Source organism: Lolium rigidum, chromosome 7, assembly GCF_022539505.1.
Source record: "Lolium rigidum isolate FL_2022 chromosome 7, APGP_CSIRO_Lrig_0.1, whole genome shotgun sequence".
NCBI lineage: Eukaryota > Viridiplantae > Streptophyta > Magnoliopsida > Poales > Poaceae > Lolium > Lolium rigidum.
Genome location: NC_061514.1, coordinates 10,064,921 through 10,088,314, shown reverse-complemented (window position 1 = coordinate 10,088,314; position 23,394 = coordinate 10,064,921). Strand labels below are relative to the sequence as shown.

At 41.4% G+C, this 23,394-nt stretch overlaps 1 protein-coding gene across 1 annotated transcript; it reads left to right on the top strand.

Annotated features, from left to right (window-relative positions):
* The first annotated feature begins 1,427 nt into the window (after positions 1–1,427).
* On the top strand, positions 1,428–22,258 carry LOC124670873. The gene is made up of 5 exons (XM_047207342.1): positions 1,428–1,457; positions 20,653–21,104; positions 21,282–21,362; positions 21,447–21,496; positions 21,684–22,258. The coding sequence occupies exons 1-5, from the start codon at positions 1,428–1,430 to the stop codon at positions 21,923–21,925; spliced, it is 855 nt and encodes a 284-aa protein (XP_047063298.1). The 3' UTR covers positions 21,926–22,258.
* The last annotated feature ends 1,136 nt before the right edge of the window (positions 22,259–23,394 follow it).

Here is a 23,394-nt window from a genome sequence, read left to right as displayed (position 1 = left end):
ATTAGCAAAATAGTCTTATCATCCGGATGGGTTATCAGCAAGACAACCTAATCATACCCCAGGAACACTGCCAATCAGATCTTAAGCCTGTGAATAGCCACACCATATTCAATAGCAGACATCCATATCGGTATCTCTTGTTTTCTTATCTGCATACAGGGGGCAGATAGTTACACATTTTTCGCATATCCATATCCGTCCATATATCCCACTATCACTTAGATAGTTACAAACTTAATGATCACACTATCAGTTAGAACAAAGCCAATCAGATTTTGAAGGAAGACATTAGCTAATCATACCAGCTAGATTTATTGAAATTATATAATTTCACCAGCAATTATAATTATAAACTTAATGGTCACACAGATTTTTAAAAAAGAAAAGGCAGGCAACCAAAGGAGGTGGCAATGCATGAAACTTACAAACAACCTACGATGACATAGACAACAATCTAAGATGAACTATTTTGTTGGCTGAGAGAATAGATCTGGTGGATTTTGAAGAACCACAAGACTCCATTCGGTGACAATTCAATTAAGTCATTATTTTTATATTTTCTTTACCTATACAGCCATAGTGAAAATGTATCAGTAATCACATATGATCTGAGGAACACACTCAATTATGTCTTCCTTGCATTTCAGTGAACACCGTGTGCGTATATGAAGGCATGTTAGCTACAAAGAGCTCAGATCCACAGCTCCTTTAGCCCCAACAACAGAATCCAACAACGGCACTGAAACGAAATTATACAGATCTATCAGAAAGTTGTATGCTTTCAGGCTGACAATATACGGCATCCATCTGCTCCTCCTCCATCTTCTCTGTAGCCACTTGATCCTCTACAACCCTGATTGAGTAAAGGACAGGATTAATTTTCCACTGTAAGTGCCTAAAAGAAGTGTTCAAGATTCAGATTTTGCATCTATAGGATTTCAGCCAAGCAAATTAACCAACCTAAATATGAAAAATAAGCTACCAATAGACTGGAATTGAAGTGAGAGAGAGAAAGCAATACCTGGCCTGATGCACTGCCCGTACTCCAACGATCTATCTAGTTGCCAATCCGATATGCCCATTTCACCAAAGAAAAATCCCCAAAATTCATAGGAAGAACATGAACAGAAAAGTAAAAGCAAACGAAAAAGAAAAAGAAAATTCCAACAGCGGAGATCGAGCTCAGATGGTATCGCAGCATCTCCATCCTCGTCGCCGCCCCGCTCTGGTCACCGTCCAGGCCGTGTCCGCCCCCGCTGCGCCCGTTTTTGGATGAGAGGGAGGAGACAGGAGAGGAAACCGAGGGGAGGAGGGAGCAGTCCAGCAGACGCGGGCTCTCAGCAGCGGGGACTCCCAGCAAGACGACCAGGAGCTTGATGTGCTCCTCCAGCCAGCGTCGGCCCCCTTGGTCTGGCTATCACCAACGCATGGTGACGCACCCGGCGCTGCTCCTCCAGGTACGTCTTGTGGCGCATCGTCGATGGTCGTGGCGGCGGACGGGCGGGACTGGCGAAACCCTAGGTTATCCCTTCCGTGAAGATAGGGTATGGAGGAAGAAGCTCCAGGGGAGAAAGGTGGAGGTAAAGATTGGGTTGGGTAAGAAGGAAATCCATAGAAAAGCTCGATGTAGGGAAGAGTCGAGAGAGTACCACCAATGGAAACGCTCCTACATTCCAGAACTCTGTTTGTTCGGTGGAGGGTCCTACCACCGCTTTATTAATCGTCTAAACTTAGAACACACGCGATGAGTGAGCGCTTACCCGTACGTGTCTACCGTTAAAATAGCTGACGTGCCAATGCCTGATTGGATAGAAACCTACCATCTACAGTACCTAAGTTTGTACAGTACCCAAATTTTTATGGTGAGGGCAAAAGGGTTCAGCTTTTATATATAGTATATATGTGTACCAATACCCTGATTTTCTGTATGTTTTAACAGATGATTTATATAGTATATAGTTTTGTAGTATAGGTAGATAGGACAACAATCTTCATCATCGAGTCTGACCTTATCCTCCAAATTTTCAGTGACAAGTGCATGTGATACTCCCTACCTTTAGGAGGACAAGGTGATAGTTGTGAAGATGGGATTGCCAATTCACGCCTCATGAGAACTGATTTAGAGTCTTCATTATATTTTTTTTTAAATGTAGAGTCTTCATTCTTGGTGCTATGGGAGTTAAACATGCGTCACAACTACTTTTTTTTCAATTACACACAGCTTGCAACCGAGAATAAAAATATACAAAAATTAAATTAGAAATCAAATCAAGTTTTCCTCACGCCTTATTTTTTTCTAATTATTACACATTAATTGTAATAAAGACATAGTCTGGCAGTTCGTTCTTTGATGGTGAATCAAGCTAATTCTTGGCCAGACGAGGTCCATCCTACGAGCTACGATGGTGGAGAGAAGTGGGCTCCCCTAACTAGCGAACGATTGCTAGGGAGAGAATGAGCGATCGGTTTCTAACCAAAAAAAATTTCATTTTTGGCAAATTTTGGACTATAGTGGAGGCTATTGAGGGAAAGTTTTGCATGCATGTAGAAACAGACGAATTTGATGACGTAAGCGAGAATCTTTCCGAATTTGAAAATTCAAAACGTTTTATCTCACAAACGGCATCTTCGATTTAAGATCTGTTTTCACCAATAAATCCGTCTCGATGAGATCTTCAAAACTAGCACCCATGTTAATATGTTTCGACAAATGTTTTTTCGGAATAAAAGTTATCAACCCTCTCTATTTGAATAATCAACCCCTCCGTATTTGAGTGATCAACGGTAAATGTATAAATTTATCAACCTGGTGCAGACTATTGAGAGAAAGTTCTGCATGCATGCACAAATAGACGAATCTGCTGATGTCAGCGGAATCTTTTCCAAATTTGAAAATTCAAAACGTTTTAACTTTCAAACGACAACTTCAAATTAAGATTCGCTTTCACCAATAAATCCGTCTCGACGAGATCTTCAAAACTAGCACCCATGTTGATATGTTTCGAGAAACTTTTTTTCGGGCTAAAAGTTATCAACCCTCTCTATTTGAATAATCAACCCCTCCGTACTTGAGTGATCAATGTCAAATGTATAAATTTATCAACCTGGTGCAGGCTATTGAGGGAAAGTTCTGCATGCATGCACAAATAGACGAATCTGCTGATGTCAGCGGAATCTTTTCCAAATTTGAAAATTCCAAACGTTTTAACTTTCAAACGACAACTTTAAATTAAGATTCGCTTTCACTAATAAATCTGTCTCGAAGAGATCTTCAAAACTAGCACCCATGTTGATATGTTTCGAGAAACTTTTTTTCGGGCTAAAAGTTATCAACCCTCTCTGTTTGAATAATCAACCCATCCGTACTTAAGTGATCAACGGTGAATGTATAAAATTATCAACCTGGTGCGAGGCTATTGAGGGATGCATGCACAAATAGACGAATCCGTGCGATGTCACGGAATTTTTCCCAAATTTGAAAATTCAAAACGTTTTAACTTTCAAACAACAACTCCAAATGAAGATTCACTTTCAACAATAAATCCGTCTCGACGAGATCTTCAAAACTAGCACCTATGTTAATATATTTCGACAAACTTTTTTCTGGCTAAAAGTTATCAACACTCTATATTTGAATAATCAACCCCTCCGTACCAACCCTAAAGTTAATTTTATTTTAAACATTTTGGCGAATCTTTTTTTGTTTAGAAGCTATCAACCCGGTGTCCTGTTATTTATCAATAGTAAATATAAATAACTACCAACCCTAAAAATCTAATTTCATTTTGAATATTTTGGCGACTCTTTTTAGTTTACAAGTTATCAATCCGGTGCCCCATTATTTATCAATGGTAATTATAAATAACTACCAGCCCTAAAAAGTATTTTATTTAGAATATTTTAGCGAACATTTTTTTATTTTACAAGCTATCAACCTAGTGCCTCGTTATTTATCAACTGTAAAATATAAATAAATAATAACCCTAAAAAGTATTTCATTTAGACGAAAAGTTATCAACCCTCTCTGTTTGAATAATCAACCCCTCCGTACTTGAGTGATCAACAGTAAATGTATAAATTTATCAACCTGGTGTAGACTATTGAGAGAAAGTTCTGCATGCATGCACAAATAGACGAATCTGCTAATGTCAGCGGAATCTTTTCCAAATTTGAAAATTCAAAACGTTTTAACTTTCAAATGACAACTTCAAATTAAGATTCGCTTTCACCAATAAATCCGTCTCGATGAGATCTTTAAAACTAGCACCCATGTTGATATGTTTCGAGAAACTTTTTTTCGGGCTAAAAGTTATCAATCCTCTCTATTTGAATAATCAACCCCTCCGTACTTGAGTGATCAACGGCAAATGTATAAATTTATCAACCTGGTGCAGGCTATTGAGGGAAAGTTCTGCATGCATGCACAAATAGACAAATCTGCTGATGTCAGCGGAATCTTTTCCAAATTTGAAAATTCCAAACGTTTTAACTTTCAAACGACAACTTTAAATTAAGATTCGCTTTCACCAATAAATCTGTCTCGACGAGATCTTCAAAACTAGCACCCATGTTGATATGTTTCGAGAAACTTTTTTTCGGGCTAAAAGTTATCAACCCTCTCTGTTTGAATAATCAACCCATCCGTACTTAAGTGATCAACGGTGAATGTATAAAATTATCAACCTGGTGCAGGCTATTGAGGGATGCATGCACAAATAGACGAATCTGCTGATGTCAGCGGAATTTTTCCCAAATTTGAAAATTCAAAACGTTTTAACTTTCAAACAACAACTCTAAATGAAGATTCACTTTCACCAATAAATCCGTCTCGACGAGATCTTCAAAACTAGCACCCATGTTAATATATTTCGACAAACTTTTTTTCTGGCTAAAAGTTATCAACACTCTATATTTGAATAATCAACCCCTCCGTACTCGAGTGATCAACCGTAAATGTATAAAATTATCAACCCCAAAGTTAATTTTATTTTAAACATTTTGGCGAATCTTTTTTAGTTTAGAAGCTATCAACCCGGTGTCCTGTTATTTATCAACAGTAAATATAAATAACTACCGACCCTAAAAATCTAATTTCATTTCGAATATTTTGGTGACTCTTTTTAGTTTATAAGTTATCAATCCGGTGCCCCATTATTTATCAACAGTAATTATAAATAACTACCAACCCTAAAAAGTATTTTATTTAGAATATTTTAGCGAACATTTTTTTATTTTACAAGCTATCAACCTGGTGCCTCGTTATTTATCAACTGTAAAATATAAATAAATAATAACCCTAAAAAGTATTTCATTTAGAATATTTTAGCGACTCTCTTTTAGTTTACAAGCTATCAACCCGGTGACCCGCTATTTATCAATGGTAAATATAAATAAATATCAACCCTAAAATTTTAATTTAATTTAAAATATGCAGCGAATCTTTTTTTTTACAAGTTATCAACCCGGTGCCTCGTTATTTATCAACGGTAAAAATAAATACCTAGCAACCCTAAAAAGTAAATTTCATTTAGAATATTTTAGCAAATTTTGTTAGCTTACAACTTAAAACAGTACTTAATTTGAGTAGCAAGTGGTAGTTCATTTGAGTTGCAAGTGGATCTTCCCACCCGTTATTTTCCCCCTTAAAAACCATTGGCCCGAAAAAGGGAATTGCAAAAGGATCCCATTAAATATGAATTACCGTATGAAAATAAAACCCAAAAGAGAATTACAAAAAGAGAATTGAGAGCCTGCCTCGTGCTGAAGAAAAAGAGTGAGATGCTTGATGGCGTGTAACTCACACGTTCGTTGGGAACCCCAAGAGGAAGGTATGATGCGCACAGCAGCAAGTTTTCCCTCAGAAAGAAACCAAGGTTTATCGAACCAGGAGGAGCCAAGAAGCACGTTGAAGGTTGATGGCGGCGGGATGTAGTGCGGCGCAACACCAGGGATTCCGGCGCCAACGTGGAACTCGCACAACACAACCAAAGTACTTTGCCCCAACGAAACGGTGAGGTTGTCAATCTCACCGACTTGCTCGTAACAAAGGATTAACCGTATTGTGTGGAAGATGATTGTTTGCGAGAAAACGAGTAGAACAAGTATTGCGAGTAGATTGTATTTCGGTAAGAGAATTGGACCGGGGTCCACGGTTCACTAGAGGTGTCTCTCCCATAAGATAAACGAGCATGTTGGGTGAACAAATTACGGTTGGGCAATTGACAAATAAAGAGAGCATGACCATGCACATACATATCATGATGAGTATAGTGAGATTTAATTGGGCATTACGACAAAGTACATAGACCGCCATCCAACTGCATCTATGCCTAAAAAGTCCACCTTCGAGGTTATCATCCGAACCCCTCCGGTATTAAGTTGCAAAGCAACGAGACAATTGCATTAAGTATGGTGCGTAATGTAATCAACAACTACATCCTTAGACATAGCATCAATGTTTTATCCCTAGTGGCAACGACACAACACAACCTTAGAACTTTACATCATCTGTCCCGGTGTCAATGCGGGCATGAACCCACTATCGAGCATAAATACTCCCTCTTGGAGTTACAAGCATCTACTTGGCCAGAGCATCTACTAGTAACGGAGAGCATGCAAGATCATAAACAACACATAGATATAACTTTGATAATCAACATAACAAGTATTCTCTATTCATCGGATCCCAACAAACACAACATATAGGATTACATATAGATGATCTTGATCATGTTAGGCAGCTCACAAGATCCGACAATGATAGCACAATGGGGAGAAGACAACCATCTAGCTACTGCTATGGACCCATAGTCCAGGGGTAGACTACTCACACATCACACCGGAGGCGACCATGGCGGCGTAGAGTCCTCCGGGAGATGAATCCCCTCTCCGGCGGAGTGCCGGAGGCGATCTCTCGGATCCCCGAGATGGGATCGGCGGCGGCGGCGTCTCTGGAAGGTTTTCTGTAACGTGGCTCTCGGTACTGGGGGTTTCGTCACGGAGGCTATTTGTAGGCGGAAGGGCAGGTCAAGAGGCGGCACGAGGGCCCCACGCCACAGGGCCGCGCGGCCAAGGGGGGGGCCGCGCCGCCCTAGGGTGTGGCCCCCTCGTGGCCCCTCTTCGTCTCTCCTTCGGACTTCGGAAGCTTCGTGGAAAAATAGGACCACAGGCGTTGATTTCGTCCAATTCCGAGAATATTTCGTTACTAGGATTTCGAAACCAAAAACAGCAGAAAACAACAAGCGGCACTTCGGCATCTTGTTAATAGGTTAGTTCCGGAAAATGCACGAATATGACATAAAGTGTGCATAAAACATGTAGATAACATCAATAATGTGGCATGGAACATAAGAAATTATCGATACGTCGGAGACGTATCAGCATCCCCAAGCTTAGTTCTGCTCGTCCCGAGCGAGGTAAAACGATAACACGGATAATTTACGGAGTGACATGCCATCATAATCTTGATCATACTATTTGTAAAGCATATGTAGTGAATGCAGCGATCAAAACAATGTATATGACATGAGTAAACAAGTGAATCATATAGCAAAGACTTTTCATGAATAGCACTTCAAGACAAGCATCAATAAGTCTTGCATAAGAGTTAACTCATAAAGCAATAATTCAAAGTAAAGGCATTGAAGCAACACAAAAGAAGATTAAGTTTCAGCGGTTGCTTTCAACTTATAACATGTATATCTCATGGATATTGTCAACATAGAGTAATATAACAAGTGCAATAAGCAAGTATGTAGGAATCAATGCACAGTTCACACAAGTATTTGCTTCTTGAGGTGGAGAGAAATAGGTGAACTGACTCAACATTGAAAGTAAAAGAATGGTCCTCATAGAGGAAAAGCATCGATTGATATATTTGTGCTAGAGCTTTGATTTTGAAAACATGAAACAATTTTGTCAACGGTAGTAATAAAGCATATGTATCATGTAAATTATATCTTATAAGTTGCAAGCCTCATGCATAGTATACTAATAGTGTCCGCACCTTGTCCTAATTAGCTTGGACTACCGGATCATCACAATGCACATGTTTTAACCAAGTGTCACAATGGGGTACCTCTATGCCGCTCTGTACAAAGGTCTAAGGAGAAAGCTCGCATTGGATTTCTCGCTATTGATTATTCTTCAACTTAGACATCCATACCGGGACAACATAGACAACGGATAATGGACTCCTCTTTTATGCATAAGCATGTAACAACAATTAATAATTTTCTCATTTGAGATTGAGGATATATGTCCAAAACTGAAACTTCCACCATGGATCATGGCTTTAGTTAGCGGCCCAATGTTCTTCTCTAACAATATGCATGCTTAACCATAAGGTGGTAGATCGCTCTTACTTCGGACAAGACGAACATGCATAGCAACTCACATGAAATTCAACAATGAATAGGTGATGGCGTCCCCGAGTGAACATGGTTATCGCACAACAAGCAACTTAATAAGAGATAAAGTGCATAATTACATATTCAATACCACAATAGTTTTTAAGCTATTTGTCCCATGAGCTATATATTGCAAAGGTGAATGATGGAATTTTAAAGGTAGCCGATGTCTACGTTCCCCCTCCTTTCCTGTAGACGGTGTTGGGCCCCCAAGAGCGAGAGGTTTGTAGAACGAGCGGCAAGTTTTCCCTTAAGTGGATCACCCAAGGTTTATCGAACTTAGGGAGGAAGAGGTCAAAGATATCCCTCTCATGCAACCCTGCAACCACAAAGCAAGAAGTCTCTTGTGTCCCCAACACACCTAATAGGTGCACTAGTTCGGCGAAGAGATAGTGAAATACGAGGTGGTATGAATAAGTAGTAGCAACGGCACCGAGAAAAGTGCTTTGCCCGGGACGATAAACAAGCGGTAGTAACGCAGCAGTAGTAACGCGAGTAAAACGATAAACAAGCGGCGATAGCGATATTTAGGAACAAGGCCTAGGGATTACACTTTCACTAGTGGACACTCTCAACATTGATCACATAACAGAATAGATAAATGCATACTCTACACTTTTGTTGGATGATGAACACATTGCGTAGGATTACACGAACCCTCAATGCCGGAGTTAACAAGATCCACAATAATGCTCATATTTTAGTAACCTTTAGTGTAAGATAGATCAAAAGACTAAACCAAGTACTAGCATAGCATGCACACTGTCACCTTCATGCATATGTAGGAGGAATAGATCACATCAATATTATCATAGCAATAGTTAACTTCGCAATCTACAAGAGATCATGATCATAGCATAAACCAAGTACTAACACGGTGCACACACTTTGTCACCTTTGCACACGTGCGGGAGGAATAGAACTACTTTAATAACTTTGCTAGAGTAGCACATAGATAAATTGTGATACAAACACATTGCAATCATAAAGAGATATAAATAAGCACCTCACTATGCCATTCATCGAGTGAATAAGTATTCTGTGAAATATAGCCTAAGAGACCCACACGGTGCACACCTTGTCACCTTTACACACGTGGGACAAGGAGTCTCCGGAGATCACATAGGTAAAACTCACTTGACTATCATAATGACATCTAGATTACAAGCATCATCATATGAATCTCAATCATGTAAGGCAGCTCATGAGATTATTGTATTGAAGTACATAGGAGAGAGATGAACCACATAGCTACCGGTACAGCCCCGAGCCTCGATGGAGAACTACTCCCCCTCATGGGAGCGAGCAGCGGTGATGAAGATGGCGGTGGAGATGGCAGCGGTGTCGATGGAGAAGCCTTCCGGGGGCACTTCCCCGCTCCGGCAGGGTGCCGGAGCAGAGACTCCTGTCCCCCAGATCTTGGCTTCGCGATGGCGGCGGCTCTGGAAGGTTTTCCGTATCGTGGTTCTTCGTATCAGGGGTTTCGCGACGGAGGCTTTATATAGGCGAAGAGGCGGCGCGAGGAGGGTCGAAGGGGTGGCCACACCATAGGCTGGCGCGGCCGGGGCCCGGGCCGCGCCACCCTATCATCCGGGGCCCACGGGGCCCCCCTACGCGGCTCTCGGGTGTTCCGGATGCTTCCGGTGAAAATAGGAACCCGGGTCTTCGTTTCGTCCAATTCCGAGAATATTTCGTTACTAGGATTTCGAAACCAAAAACAGCGAGAACAGGAACCGGCACTTCGGCATCTTGTTAATAGGTTAGTTCCGAGAAAATGCACGAATATGACATAAAGTGTGCATAAAACATGTAGGTATCATCAATAATATGGCATAGAACATAAGAAATTATCGATACGTCGGAGACGTATCAAGCATCCCCAAGCTTAGTTCTGCTCGTCCGAGCGAGGTAAAACGATAACAAAGATAATTTCGAAGTGATATGCCATCATAACCTTGATCATACTATTTGTAAACATATGTAGTGGATGCGGCAATCAAAACAATGGTAATGACATGAGTAAACAAGTGAATCATAAAGCAAAGACTTTTCATGAATAGTACTTCAAGACAAGTATTAATAAGTCTTGCATAAGAGTTAACTCATAAAGCAATAAATCAAAGTAAAGGCATTGAAGCAACACAAAGGAAGATTAAGTTTCAGCGGTTGCTTTCAACTTGTAACATGTATATCTCATGGATAATTGTCAACATAGAGTAATATAACAAGTGCAATATGCAAGTATGTAAGAATCAATGCACGAGTTAATCACAAGTGTTTGCTTCTTGAGGTGGAGAGAGATAGGTGAACTGACTCAACATAAAAGTAAAAAGAATGGTCCTTCAAAGAGGAAAGCATCGATTGCTATATTTGTGCTAGAGCTTTTATTTTGAAAACATGAAACAATTTTGTCAACGGTAGTAATAAAGCATATGAGTTATGTACATTATATCTTACAAGTTGCAAGTCTCATGCATAGTATACTAATAGTGCCCGCACCTTGTCCTAATTAACTTGGACTACCGGATCTTTGCAATGCACATGTTTTGACCAAGTGTCACAATGGGGTACCTCCATGCCGCCTGTACAAAGGTCTAAGGAGAAAGCTCGCATTTTGGATTTCTCGCTTTTGATTATTCTCAACTTAGACATCCATACCGGGACAACATGGACAACGAGATAATGGACTCCTCTTTAATGCATAAGCATGTGGCAACAATTATTATTCTCATATGAGATTGAGGATATGTGTCCAAAACTGAAACTTCCACCATGATTCATGGCTTTAGTTAGCGGCCCAATGTTCTTCTCTAACTTCCACCACTCAAGCAATTTACTTTGGAATGGCGGATAAATACCATGTAGTAGGTAGGTATGGTGGACACAAATGGCATAGTGGTTGGCTCAAGTATTTTGGATGCATGAGAAGTATTCCCTCTCGATACAAGGTTTAGGCTAGCAAGGTTATTTGAAACAAACACAAGGATGAACGGTGCAGCAAAACTCACATAAAAGACATATTGTAAACATTATAAGACTCTACACCGTCTTCCTTGTTGTTCAAAACTCAATACTAGATATTATCTAGACTCTAGAGAAACCAAATATGCAAACCAAATTAGCAAGCTCTAAGTGTTTCTTCATTAATGGGTGCAAAGTATATGATGCAAGAGCTTAAACATGAGCACAACAATTGCCAAGTATCACATTATCCAAGACATTATAGCAATTTACTACATGTATCATTTTCCAATTCCAACCATATAACAAATTAACGAAGAAGAAACTTCGCCATGAAAATTAAAAGCTAAGAACACATGTGTTCATATGAACCAGCGGAGCGTGTCTCTCTCCCACACAATCATTTATTCAAACAAAAACAAAAACAAAAGCACACAGACGCTCCAAGTAAAGTACATAAGATGTGGCCGAATAAAAATATAGTTTCAAGAGAAGGAACCTGATAATTTGTCGATGAAGAAGGGGATGCCTTGGGCATCCCCAAGCTTAGACGCTTGAGTCTTCTTAGAATATGCAGGGGTGAACCACCGGGGCATCCCCAAGCTTAGAGTTTTCACTCTCCTTGATCATAGTATATCATCCTCCTCTCTTGACCCTTGAAAACTTCCTCCACACCAAACTCGAAACAAACTCATTAGAGGGTTAGTGCATAATCAAAAACTCACATGTTCAGAGGTGACACAATCATTCTTAACACTTCGGACATTGCTCAAAGCTACTGGAAGGTAATGGAACAAAGAAATCCACCCAACACAACGAAAGAAGCAATGCGAAATAAAAGGCAGAATCTGTCAAAACAGAACAGTCCGTAAAGACGAATTTTAAAAGGGCACCAGACTTGCTCAAATGAAAATGCCCAAATTGAATGAAAGTTGCGTACATATCTGAGGATCACTCACGTAAATTGGCATAATTTTCTGAGTTACCTACAGAGAATTAGACCCAGATTCGTGACAGCAAAGAAATCTGGAACTGCACAGTAATCCAAATCTAGTATTTACTTTACTATCAAAGACTTTACTTGGCACAATAAAACATAAAACTAAGATAAGGAGATGTTGCTACAGTAGTAAACAACTTCCAAGACACAAATATAAAACAAAGTACTGTAGCAAAATAACACATGGGTTATCTCCCAAGAAGTTCTTTCTTTATAGCCGTTAAGATGGGCTCAGCAGTTTTAATGATGCAATCGCAAGAAATAGTATTTGAAGCAAAAGAGAGCATCAAGAGGCAAATTCAAAACACATTTAAGTCTAACATGCTTCCTATGCATAGGAATCTTGTAAATAAACAAGTTCATGAAGAGCAAAGTAACAAGCATAGGAAGATAAAACAAGTGTAGCTTCAAAAATTTCAGCACATAGAGAGGTGTTTTAGTAACATGAAAATTTCTACAACCATATTTTCCTCTCTCATAATAACTTTCAGTAGCAACATGAGCAAACTCAACAATATAACTATCACATAAAGCATTCTTATCATGAGTCTCATGCATAAAATTATTACTCTCCACATAAGCATAATCAATTTTATTGGTTATAGTGGGAGCAAATTCAACAAAGTAGCTATCATTATTATTCTCATCATCAAATATAGGAGGCATAGTATAATCAAAGAAAATTTTCTCCTCAATGCTTGGGGGACTAAAAAGATCATGAAAACCAGCTTCCCCAAGCTTAGAACTTTCTACATTATTATCAACAATGGTGTTCAAAGCGTTCATACTAATATTACTACCGAGCATGCAAATAAGATTCCATAGGTTTTTTAATTTTCGCATCAAACAATCCATGTTTTAAATCAGGAAATAGAATAAGAAGCTCATTATTGTCCATTATGCCAAACTAGTGTAAACAAGAAACAAAAAGATGCAATTGCAGGATCTAAAGGAAATAGCTTCGAGCACAAATACAATGGCGCCAGAAAAGTACTGTTACCTAGGACCGGAGTATGAGTGCCTTTTTACCTTTCCTCCCCGGCAACGGCGCCAGAAAATAGCTTGGCGCGTAGTTGACGAGGGAGGAAAAGTGCTTAGTTGCCGGGCTTGCCAATGTGTGAGTGCCGTTTACCTTCCCTCCCCGGCAACGGCGCCAGAAAATAGCTTGATGTCTACGTTCCCCTCCTTTCTCGTAGACAGTGTTGGGCCCCCAAGAGCAGAGGTTTGTAGAACAGGCAGCAAGTTTTCCCTTAAGTGGATCACCCAAGGTTTATCGAACTCGGGGAGGAAGAGGTCAAAGATATCCCTCTCATGCAACCACTGCAACCACAAAGCAAGAAGTCTCTTGTGTCCCCAACACACCTAATAGGTGCACTAGTTCGGCGAAGAGATAGTGAAATACAGGTGGTATGAATAAGTAGTAGCAACGGCACCGGAAAAGTGCTTTGCCCGGGACGAGTAAACAAGCAGTAGTAACGCAGCAGTAGTAACGCGTAAGAAACAGTAAACAAGCGAGTGATAGCAGTATTTAGGAACAAGGCCTAGGGATTACACTTTCACTAGTGGACACTCTCAACATTGATCACATAACGAGAATAGATAAATGCATACTCTACACTTTTGTTGGATGATGAACACATTGCGTAGGATTACACGAACCCTCAATGCCGGAGTTAACAAGCTCCACAATAATGCTCATATTTTAGTAACCTTTAGTGTAAGATAGATCAAAAGACTAAACCAAGTACTAGCATAGCATGCACACTTGTCACCTTCATGCATATGTAGGAGGAATAGATCACATCAATATTATCATAGCAATAGTTAACTTCGCAATCTACAAGAGATCATGATCATAGCATAAACCAAGTACTAACACGGTGCACACACTTGTCACCTTTGCACACGTGCAGGGAGGAATAGAACTACTTTAATAACTTTGCTAGAGTAGCACATAGATAAATTGTGATACAAACACATTGCAATCATAAAGAGATATAAATAAGCACCTCACTATGCCATTTATCGGTGAATAAGTATTCGTGAAATATAGCCTAAGAGACCCACACGGTGCACACACTCGTCACCTTTACACACGTGGGACAAGGAGTCTCCGGAGATCACATAGGTAAAACTCACTTGACTATCATAATGACATCTAGATTACAAGCATCATCATATGAATCTCAATCATGTAAGGCAGCTCATGAGATTATTGTATTGAAGTACATAGGAGAGAGATGAACCACATAGCTACCGGTACAGCCCCGAGCCTCGATGGAGAACTACTCCCCCTCATGGGAGCAGCGAGCGGTGATGAAGATGGCGGTGGAGATGGCAGCGGTGTCGATGGAGAAGCCTTCCGGGGCACTTCCCCGCTCCGGCAGGGTGCCGGAACGGAGACTCCTGTCCCCCGGATCTTGGCTTCGCGATGGCGGCGGCTCGCGGAAGGTTTTACGTATCGTGGTTCTTCGTATCGGGGGTTTCGCGACGGAGGCTTTATATAGGCGAAGAGGCGGCGCGAGAGGGTCGAAGGGGTGGCCACACCATAGGCCGGCGCGGCCGGGGCCCGAGCCGCGCCACCCTATCATCCGGGGCCCACAGGGCCCCCTCCGGCGGCTCTCGGGTGTTCTGGATGCTTCCGGTGAAAATAGGAACTCGGGTCTTCGTTTCGTCCAATTCCGAGAATATTTCGTTACTAGGATTTCGAAACCAAAAACAGCGAAAACGAGAGCCGGCACTTCGGCATCTTGTTAATTGGTTAGTTCCAGAAAATGCACGAATATGACATAAAGTGTGCATAAAACATGTAGGTATCATCAATAATATGGCATAGAACATAAGAAATTATCGATACGTCGGAGACGTATCAGTAGCACTCAAGCAATTTACTTTGGAATGGCGGAAAATACCATGTAGTAGGTAGGTATGGTGGACACAAATGGCATAGTGGTTGGCTCAAGTATTTTGGATGCATGAGAAGTATTCCCTCTCGATACAAGGTTTAGGCTAGCAAGGCTTATTTGAAACAAACACAAGGATGAACCGGTGCAGCAAAACTCACATAAAAGACATATTGAAAACATTATAAGACTCTACACCGTCTTCCTTGTTGTTCAAACTCAATACTAGAAATTATCTAGACCTTAGAGAAACCAAATATGCAAACCAAATTTTAGCATGCTCTATGTATTTCTTCATTAATAGGTGCAAAGCATATGATGCAAGAGCTTAATCATGAGCACAACAATTGCCAAGTATCACATTACTCAAGATATTTATAGCAATTACTACATGTATCATTTTCCAATTCCAACCATATAACAATTTAACGAAGAAGAAACTTCGCCATGAATACTATGAGTAGAAACTAAGGACATACTTGTCCATATGCTACAGACGGAGCGTGTCTCTCTCCCATAAAGTGAATGCTAGGATCCATTTTATTCAAACAAAACAAAAACAAAAACAAACCGACGCTCCAAGCAAAGCACATAAGATGTGATGGAATAAAAATATAGTTTCGGGGGAGGAACTCGATAATGTTGTCGATGAAGAAGGGGATGCCTTGGGCATCCCCAAGCTTAGACGCTTGAGTCTTCTTAGAATATGCAGGGGTGAACCACCGGGGCATCCCCAAGCTTAGAGCTTTCACTCTCCTTGATCATGTTGCATCATACTCCTCTCTTGATCCTTGAAAACTTCCTCCACACCAAACTCGAAACAACTCATTAGAGGGTTAGTGCACAATAAAAATTAACATATTCAGAGGTGACACAATCATTCTTAACACTTCTGGACATTGCATAATGCTACTGGATATTAATGGATCAAAGAAATTCATCCAACATAGCAAAAGAGGCAATGCGAAATAAAAGGCAGAATCTGTCAAAATAGAATAGTTCGTATTGACGAATTTTAAAATGGCATCAGACTTGCTCAAATGAAAATGCCCAAATTGAATGAAAGTTGCGTACATATCTGAGGATCACTCACGTAAATTGGCATAATTTTCTGAGTTACCTACAGGGGGATTTTGCCCAGATTCGTGACAGCAAAGAAATCTGTTTCTGCGCAGTAATCCAAATCTAGTATGAACTTTTCTATCAACGGCTTAACTTGGCACAAAAAAACACAAAACTAAGATAAGGAGAGGTTGCTACAGTAGTAAACAACTTCCAAGACACAAAATAAAAACAAAGTACTGTAGGTAAAAACATGGGTTGTCTTCCATAAGCGCTTTTCTTTAACGCCTTTCAGCTAGGCGCAGAAAGTGTGTATCAAGTATTATCAAGAGACGAAGCATCAACATCATAATTTGTTCTAATAATAGAATCAAAAGGTAACTTCATTCTCTTTCTAGGGAAGTGTTCCATACCTTTCTTGAGAGGAAATTGATATTTTATATTACCTTCCTTCATATCAATAGTAGCACCAACAGTTCGAAGAAAAGGTCTTCCCAATATAATGGGACAAGATGCATTGCATTCAATATCCAAGACAACAAAATCAACGGGGACAAGGTTATTGTTAACGGTAATGCGAACATTATCAACTTTCCCCAAAGGTTTCTTTGTAGAATGATCAACAAGATTAACATCCAAATAACAATTTTTCAGCGGTGGCAAGTCAAGCATATTATAAATTTTCTTAGGCATAACGGAAATACTTGCACCAAGATCACATAAAGCATTACAATCAAAATCTTTAACCTTCATCTTAATGATGGGCTCCCAACCATCCTCTAACTTTTTAGGAATAGAGGGTTCACGCTCTAGTTTCTCTTCTCTAGCTTTTATGAGAGCATTTGTAATATGTTGCGTGAAAGCCAAATTTATAGCACTAGCATTGGGACTTTTAGCAAGTTTTTGCAAGAACTTTATAACTTCAGAGATGTGGCAATCATCAAAATTCAAACCATTATAATCTAAAGCAATGGGATCATCATCCCCAATGTTGGAAAAAATTCAGCAGTTTTATCACGAGCGGTTTCGACAGTTTTAGCAGTTTCGAGCAGTTTCTGCGCTTTGCATTAGAAGTGGAAACATTGCTAACACCAATTCTTTTATTAGTATTAGTAGAAGGTGCAGCAACATGTGTAGCATTAGCATTACTAGTGGTGGTAATAGTCCAAACTTTAGCTACCTTCTTCTCTTTAGCTAGTTTTTCATTTTCTTCTCTATCCCACCTAGCACGCAGTTCAGCCATTAATCTTATATTCTCATTGATTCTAACTTGGATGGCATTTGCTGTAGTAACAATTTTATTATGATGATTCTCATTAGGCAAAACTTTCGATTTCAAAAGATCAACATCAGCAGCAAGACTATCGACTTTAGAAGCAAGTATATCAATTTTCCCAAGCTTTTCTTCAACAGATTTGTTAAAAGCAGCTTTGTGTACTAATAAATTCTTTAAGCATGGCTTCAAGTCCAGGGGGTGTGTTCCTATTATTATTGTAAGAATTCCCATAAGAATTGCCATAGCCGTTGCCATTATTATAAGGATATGGCCTATAGTTGTTACTAGAATTGTTCCGGTAAGCATTGTTGTTGAAATTATTATTTTTAATGAAGTTCACATCAACATGTTCTTCTTGTGCAACCAATGAAGCTAATGGAACATTATTAGGATCAATATTAGTCCTATCATTCACAAGCATAGATATAATAGCATCAATCTTATCACTCAAGGAAGAGGTTTCTTCGACAGAATTTACCTTCTTACCTTGTGGAGCTCTTTCCGTGTGCCATTCAGAGTAGTTGATCATCATATTATCAAGAAGCTTTGTTGCTTCACCAAGAGTGATGGACATAAAGGTACCTCCAGCAGCTGAATCCAATAAATTCCGTGAAGAAAAATTTAGTCCTGCATAGAAGGTTTGGATGATCATCCAAGTAGTCAGTCCATGGGTTGGGAAATTTTTAACCAAAGATTTCATTCTTTCCCAAGCTTGAGCAACATGTTCAGTATCTAATTGTTTAAAATTCATTATGCTACTCCTCAAAGATATAATTTTAGCAGGGGGATAATATCTACCAATAAAAGCATCCTTGCATTTAGTCCATGAATCAATACTATTCTTTGGCAGAGATAGCAACCAATCTTTAGCTCTTCCTCTTAATGAGAAAGGGAACAATTTTAATTTTATAATGTCACCATCTACATCTTTATACTTTTGCATTTCACATAATTCAACAAAATTATTGAGATGGGCAGCAGCATCATCAGAACTAACACCAGAAAATTGCTCTCGCATAACAAGATTCAGTAAAGCAAGGTTTAATTTCAAAGAATTCTGCCGTAGTAGCAGGTGGAGCAATAGGTGTGCATAAGAAATCATTATTATTTGTGGTTGTGAAGTCACACAACTTAGTATTTTCAGGGTTGGCCATTTTAGCAACAGTAAATAAAGCAAACTAGATAAAGTAAATGCAAGTAAACTAAATTTTTTGTGTTTTTGATATAGCAAACAAGATAGCAAATAAAGTAAAACTAGCAACTAATTTTTTTGTATTTTGATTTAGTGCAGCAAACAAAGTAGTAAATAAAACTAAGCAAGACAAAACAAAGTAAAGAGATTGAGAAGTGGAGACTCCCCTTGCAGGCGTGTCTTGATCTCCACGGCAACGGCGCCGAGAAAAGAGCTTGATGGCGTGTAACTCACACGTTCTTGGGAACCCCAAGAGGAAGGTATGATGCGCACGGCAGCAAGTTTTCCCTCGAAAGAAACCAAGGTTTATCGAACCAGGAGGAGCCAAGAAGCACGTTGAAGGTTGATGGCGGCGGGATGTAGTGCGGCGCAACACCGGGGATTCCGGCGCCAACGTGGAACCTGCACAACACAACCAAAGTACTTTGCCCCAACGAAACAAGTGAGGTTGTCAATCTCACCGGCTTGCTGTAACAAAGGATTAACCGTATTGTGTGGAAGATGATTGTTTGCGAGAAAACGAGTAGAACAAGTATTGCAGTAGATTGTATTTCGGTAAGAGAATTGGACCGGGGTCCACAGTTCACTAGAGGTGTCTCTCCCATAAGATAAACGAGCATGTTGGGTGAACAAATTACGGTTGGGCAATTGACAAATAAAGAGAGCATGACCATGCACATACATATCATGATGAGTATAGTGAGATTTAATTGGGCATTACGACAAAGTACATAGACCGCCATCCAACCGCATCTATGCCTAAAAAGTCCACCTTCGAGGTTATCATCCGAACCCCTCCAGTATTAAGTTGCAAAGCAACAGACAATTGCATTAAGTATGGTGCGTAATGTAATCAACAACTACATCCTTAGACATAGCATCAATGTTTTATCCCTAGTGGCAACAACACAACACAACCTTAGAACTTTCTCATCATCGTCCCGGTGTCAATGCGAGGCATGAACCCACTATCGAGCATAAATACTCCCTCTTGGAGTTACAAGCATCTACTTGGCCGGAGCATCTACTAGTAACGGAGAGCATGCAAGATCATAAACAACACATAGATATAACTTTGATAATCAACATAACAAGTATTCTCTATTCATCGGATCCCAACAAACGCAACATATAGGATTACATATAGATGATCTTGATCATGTTAGGCAGCTCACAAGATCCGACAATGATAGCACAATGGGGAGAAGACAACCATCTAGCTACTGCTATGGACCCATAGTCCAGGGGTAGACTACTCACACATCACACCGGAGGCGACCATGGCGGCGTAGAGTCCTCCGGGAGATGAATCTCCTCTCCGGCAGGGTGCCGGAGGCGATCTCCTGGATCCCCCGAGATGGGATCGGCGGCGGCGGCGTCTCTGGAAGGTTTTCCGTATTGTGGCTCTCGGTACTGGGGGTTTCGTCACGGAGGCTATTTGTAGGCGGAAGGGCAGGGCAAGAGGCGGCACGAGGGACCCACACCACAGGGCCGCGCGGCCAAGGGGGCCGCGCCGCCCTAGGGTGTGGCCCCCTCGTGGCCCCTCTTCGTCTCTCCTTCGGACTTCCGGAAGCTTCGTGAAAAAATAGGACCCCGGGCGTTGATTTCGTTCAATTCCGAGAATATTTCGTTACTAGGATTTCGAAACCAAAAACAGCAGAAAACAACGAATCGGCACTTCGGCATCTTGTTAATAGGTTAGTTCCAGAAAATGCACGAATATGACATAAAGTGTGCATAAAACATGTACTCCCTCCGTGCAGAAATGTAAGACGTTGGAGTGTTTCACGGTCAAATTTTTTTGTGCTACGAAATATTATGAGTTTCCCGTTTTGCCCCTTGTCGCCTAGCGTCTCCTCCCACTCGCGCAGCACACTCCGCCCAGTCGCTCCGCTCACGGCGAGCCGTACGCCGCCGCCTCCCCCCACCCCTCACGCCGCCGGCTCCCAGACGATGGTGCCCTCTCCCTCCCGCGCGTCGTTTTTGCCTCTTCTTACTCATGCACGTCTCCGCCACCCCTCTTCCTCACGCATCCTCGTCTCTCCCACGCTCTCCAACAAGATCGAGTTAAAAATGCGATTTTCCTCGTCCACCGGCCGGATCTTCAGTTGATCTGTCGAGCCAGGGTTAACGTGGATCTTCAGTGGTGGTGGTGGAGGTGCGGAGCTCCAGTGGTAGCGCGAGACCTCCCAGATCTCGACGAAGGCGCAGAGGCCGGCGCTGTGCTTCAACACCCTCACCTTCCTCGGCGTCATTGTCCTCATCGTCCCCGCGTTCCGCGTCGTCAAGGCCAGCCCACCCAGTGAGTCACCTGTCTCTCCCTCTCCCCTCCACGTACCTCCACTCCTTCCCCGCTACTACTGACTGATTTGCAGCTATCTAGATTGATTGATTGTTAATGGACGATTTGCTCCTCTTCAGAGTTTCAGGCGATTTATTGTTAATGGACTGATTGATTTGCCGCTTTCTACCTCCGCAGCTGTTTGAGATGGTACTGGAGCTCTCCCTTTCTCGCCCCAATCCCCTCGCCAAGTTCGTCTTTGGGTTGGGCTTGCCTCAGGTATGTATTTGCATATCACTGAACTCTTACTACTCCAATAATTTTACTATTCCTATATTCTCAGTAATTTTCCTATAATTGTAGATTTATCGGCAAATCAACACATGGTCGGCGCCGCTCTCCCTCAACACAAGGCAGGTATCCTTCTCCCAGATCAACACACTCTATGGTTAGTTCTAATAGGATTAGGATTTGATTCCAGTAGGTGGGTTGATTTGATGCCTGGTAGATTTATCGGGAAATTGCGGAACCCTTGTGCAAAGAGATGATGTCTTGTGTGAGGAGCAGACTTAATGAACTGGCGTGATGAATTGTTGACAGATATCCTGTTCCTCTGCACTTGGTTAGGGCCTGTGATATTCATGGACTATGGCGGCACGATGCCTCAACTGCAGGAGAATCACTTGCTGCAACTTGCAACTGAATTTTATGTCATGCGAAGGGATGCTTTTATGTCATGCTTATGTGCAATTGAATTACTTGCAGCAACTTGCTTGCATTGGTTGCACTGTTTGCTTGCAGCAACAACAATTGAATTACTCCTGCTCATATCTGCTTGCTAGCAGTGCTTGCTTGTGAGTAGGATTGACTGAGTAAACAACATTCAATCAATTATTGGAGTATCTGTGAATATTTCTGTCAACATTCAGTCAATTTTTGGAGTATCTGTAAATTACTTCATCTCTTATGCAGCTAAACTGAGTAGCTGACAGAGTGACCAAGTTAAACCTGGTGAATCCGAGCCTGGCAATCCGAACCTGGTGATTTTGATACAGTGCTTTAAACTGAAAGAAACTAATGAATTGTTTGTGCTTTTTATTCCGCTCAAGTTGGATTTGGGGACTGTATATGGAATCTCTCCATCATTATACAATCTGAATAATTTCAGTACAACATTCAGTTAGTGTATATGGAAGCTGTGCATGATTATACTAACTGTCAATGTTGTTTTGATATACTTGCTTCGCTTTCTTCTTGACCTAGGATTTGTTTTGCATTTGTATAAACTGTTGCTGGAATTTAATCCTTTTAGGTAGAAGACCCAGCCTTTCCAATCTTTAGAAATTGTTGCCTAGCTTTCCTCACGGTCACATGGACTAGAATATCTGCAATTATCTTTGATAAAGCACCTAGCAGGAGATGTCTGAATGTTTGATCATCAAGACGGGCTGTTTATGATTTATGGGCTGTGAAGACTTGGCTAATGGAGTTAAAATAGCAACAGGATGCTCTGCCAAAGCATGCTAATCATGCCCTCCCAGGATCTGACTTCAAAAAGGCTGAAACACTTGACAGGTTGGTTTGCTAACAACCCTGTTCCTCCCTGTTATTTTTGAACTGTTGTCAATATTCAGTTGCAAATATTCATTACACAGTTTCTTATGAACTGTTGTCAACCATTGTTCTTGAGGTGTGACGGGTTTGGACGCCTTGACGACCTTGGGAGCGGGTGGAGCTGCCAGCAAGCTCAGACGGAGCCACCGATGAGAAGGTGACGTTGCCGAGGAGATGGGACGGTGCTACCGGCGAGATGGGACGGTGCTGCCGGCGAGAAGGCGACATTGCCGGCGAGCGGAGCCGGAGCGGCCAGCGAGAAGCATGGAGGTGCCCCGAGCATGGAGGTGCTGGCTATGGTGTTGGGCATTGCCGGCGGTACGGTGTTCTGCTAGGTGGGTGATGGGCGTGCGTGGACGCCGACGAGGTACTGGCAGGGGGCCGGCATGGTGCTGCTGCTTGGGGCCGTGGATTGCCTCCGGAAGGTGCAGCTGGGTGCCGTGCAGCGCGTGAGAATTCTGCTGGGCTACGTATGCAGATGGATTCCGGCGGCGCACGCGGATGGATTGGATTCAGCTGGCCTGATGCTCGAGTTGGATGGATTCGATTCTGTTGGCTTGAGGCGCGCGCGTGGATGGATCTGCAGGGGGCGGAGGAGGAAGGCGCTAGGATCGGGATCGGGATCGAGATCGAGGAAGAAGGCGCGGGATCGGGAGACAGGGGTAGCGATGTAATTTCACAGCTTTTTCACCTGGTC

Excerpts from the sequence above, each read along its gene's own strand:
- LOC124670873 (XM_047207342.1), top strand. The coding sequence starts at position 1,428 with ATGGTGACGCACCCGGCGCTGCTCCTCCAG. Across the intron at positions 21,105-21,281 it reads CGTCAAGGCCAGCCCACCCA|CTGTTTGAGATGGTACTGGA; the intron begins GTGAGTCACCTG and ends CTACCTCCGCAG. Across the intron at positions 21,363-21,446 it reads TTGGGTTGGGCTTGCCTCAG|ATTTATCGGCAAATCAACAC; the intron begins GTATGTATTTGC and ends CTATAATTGTAG.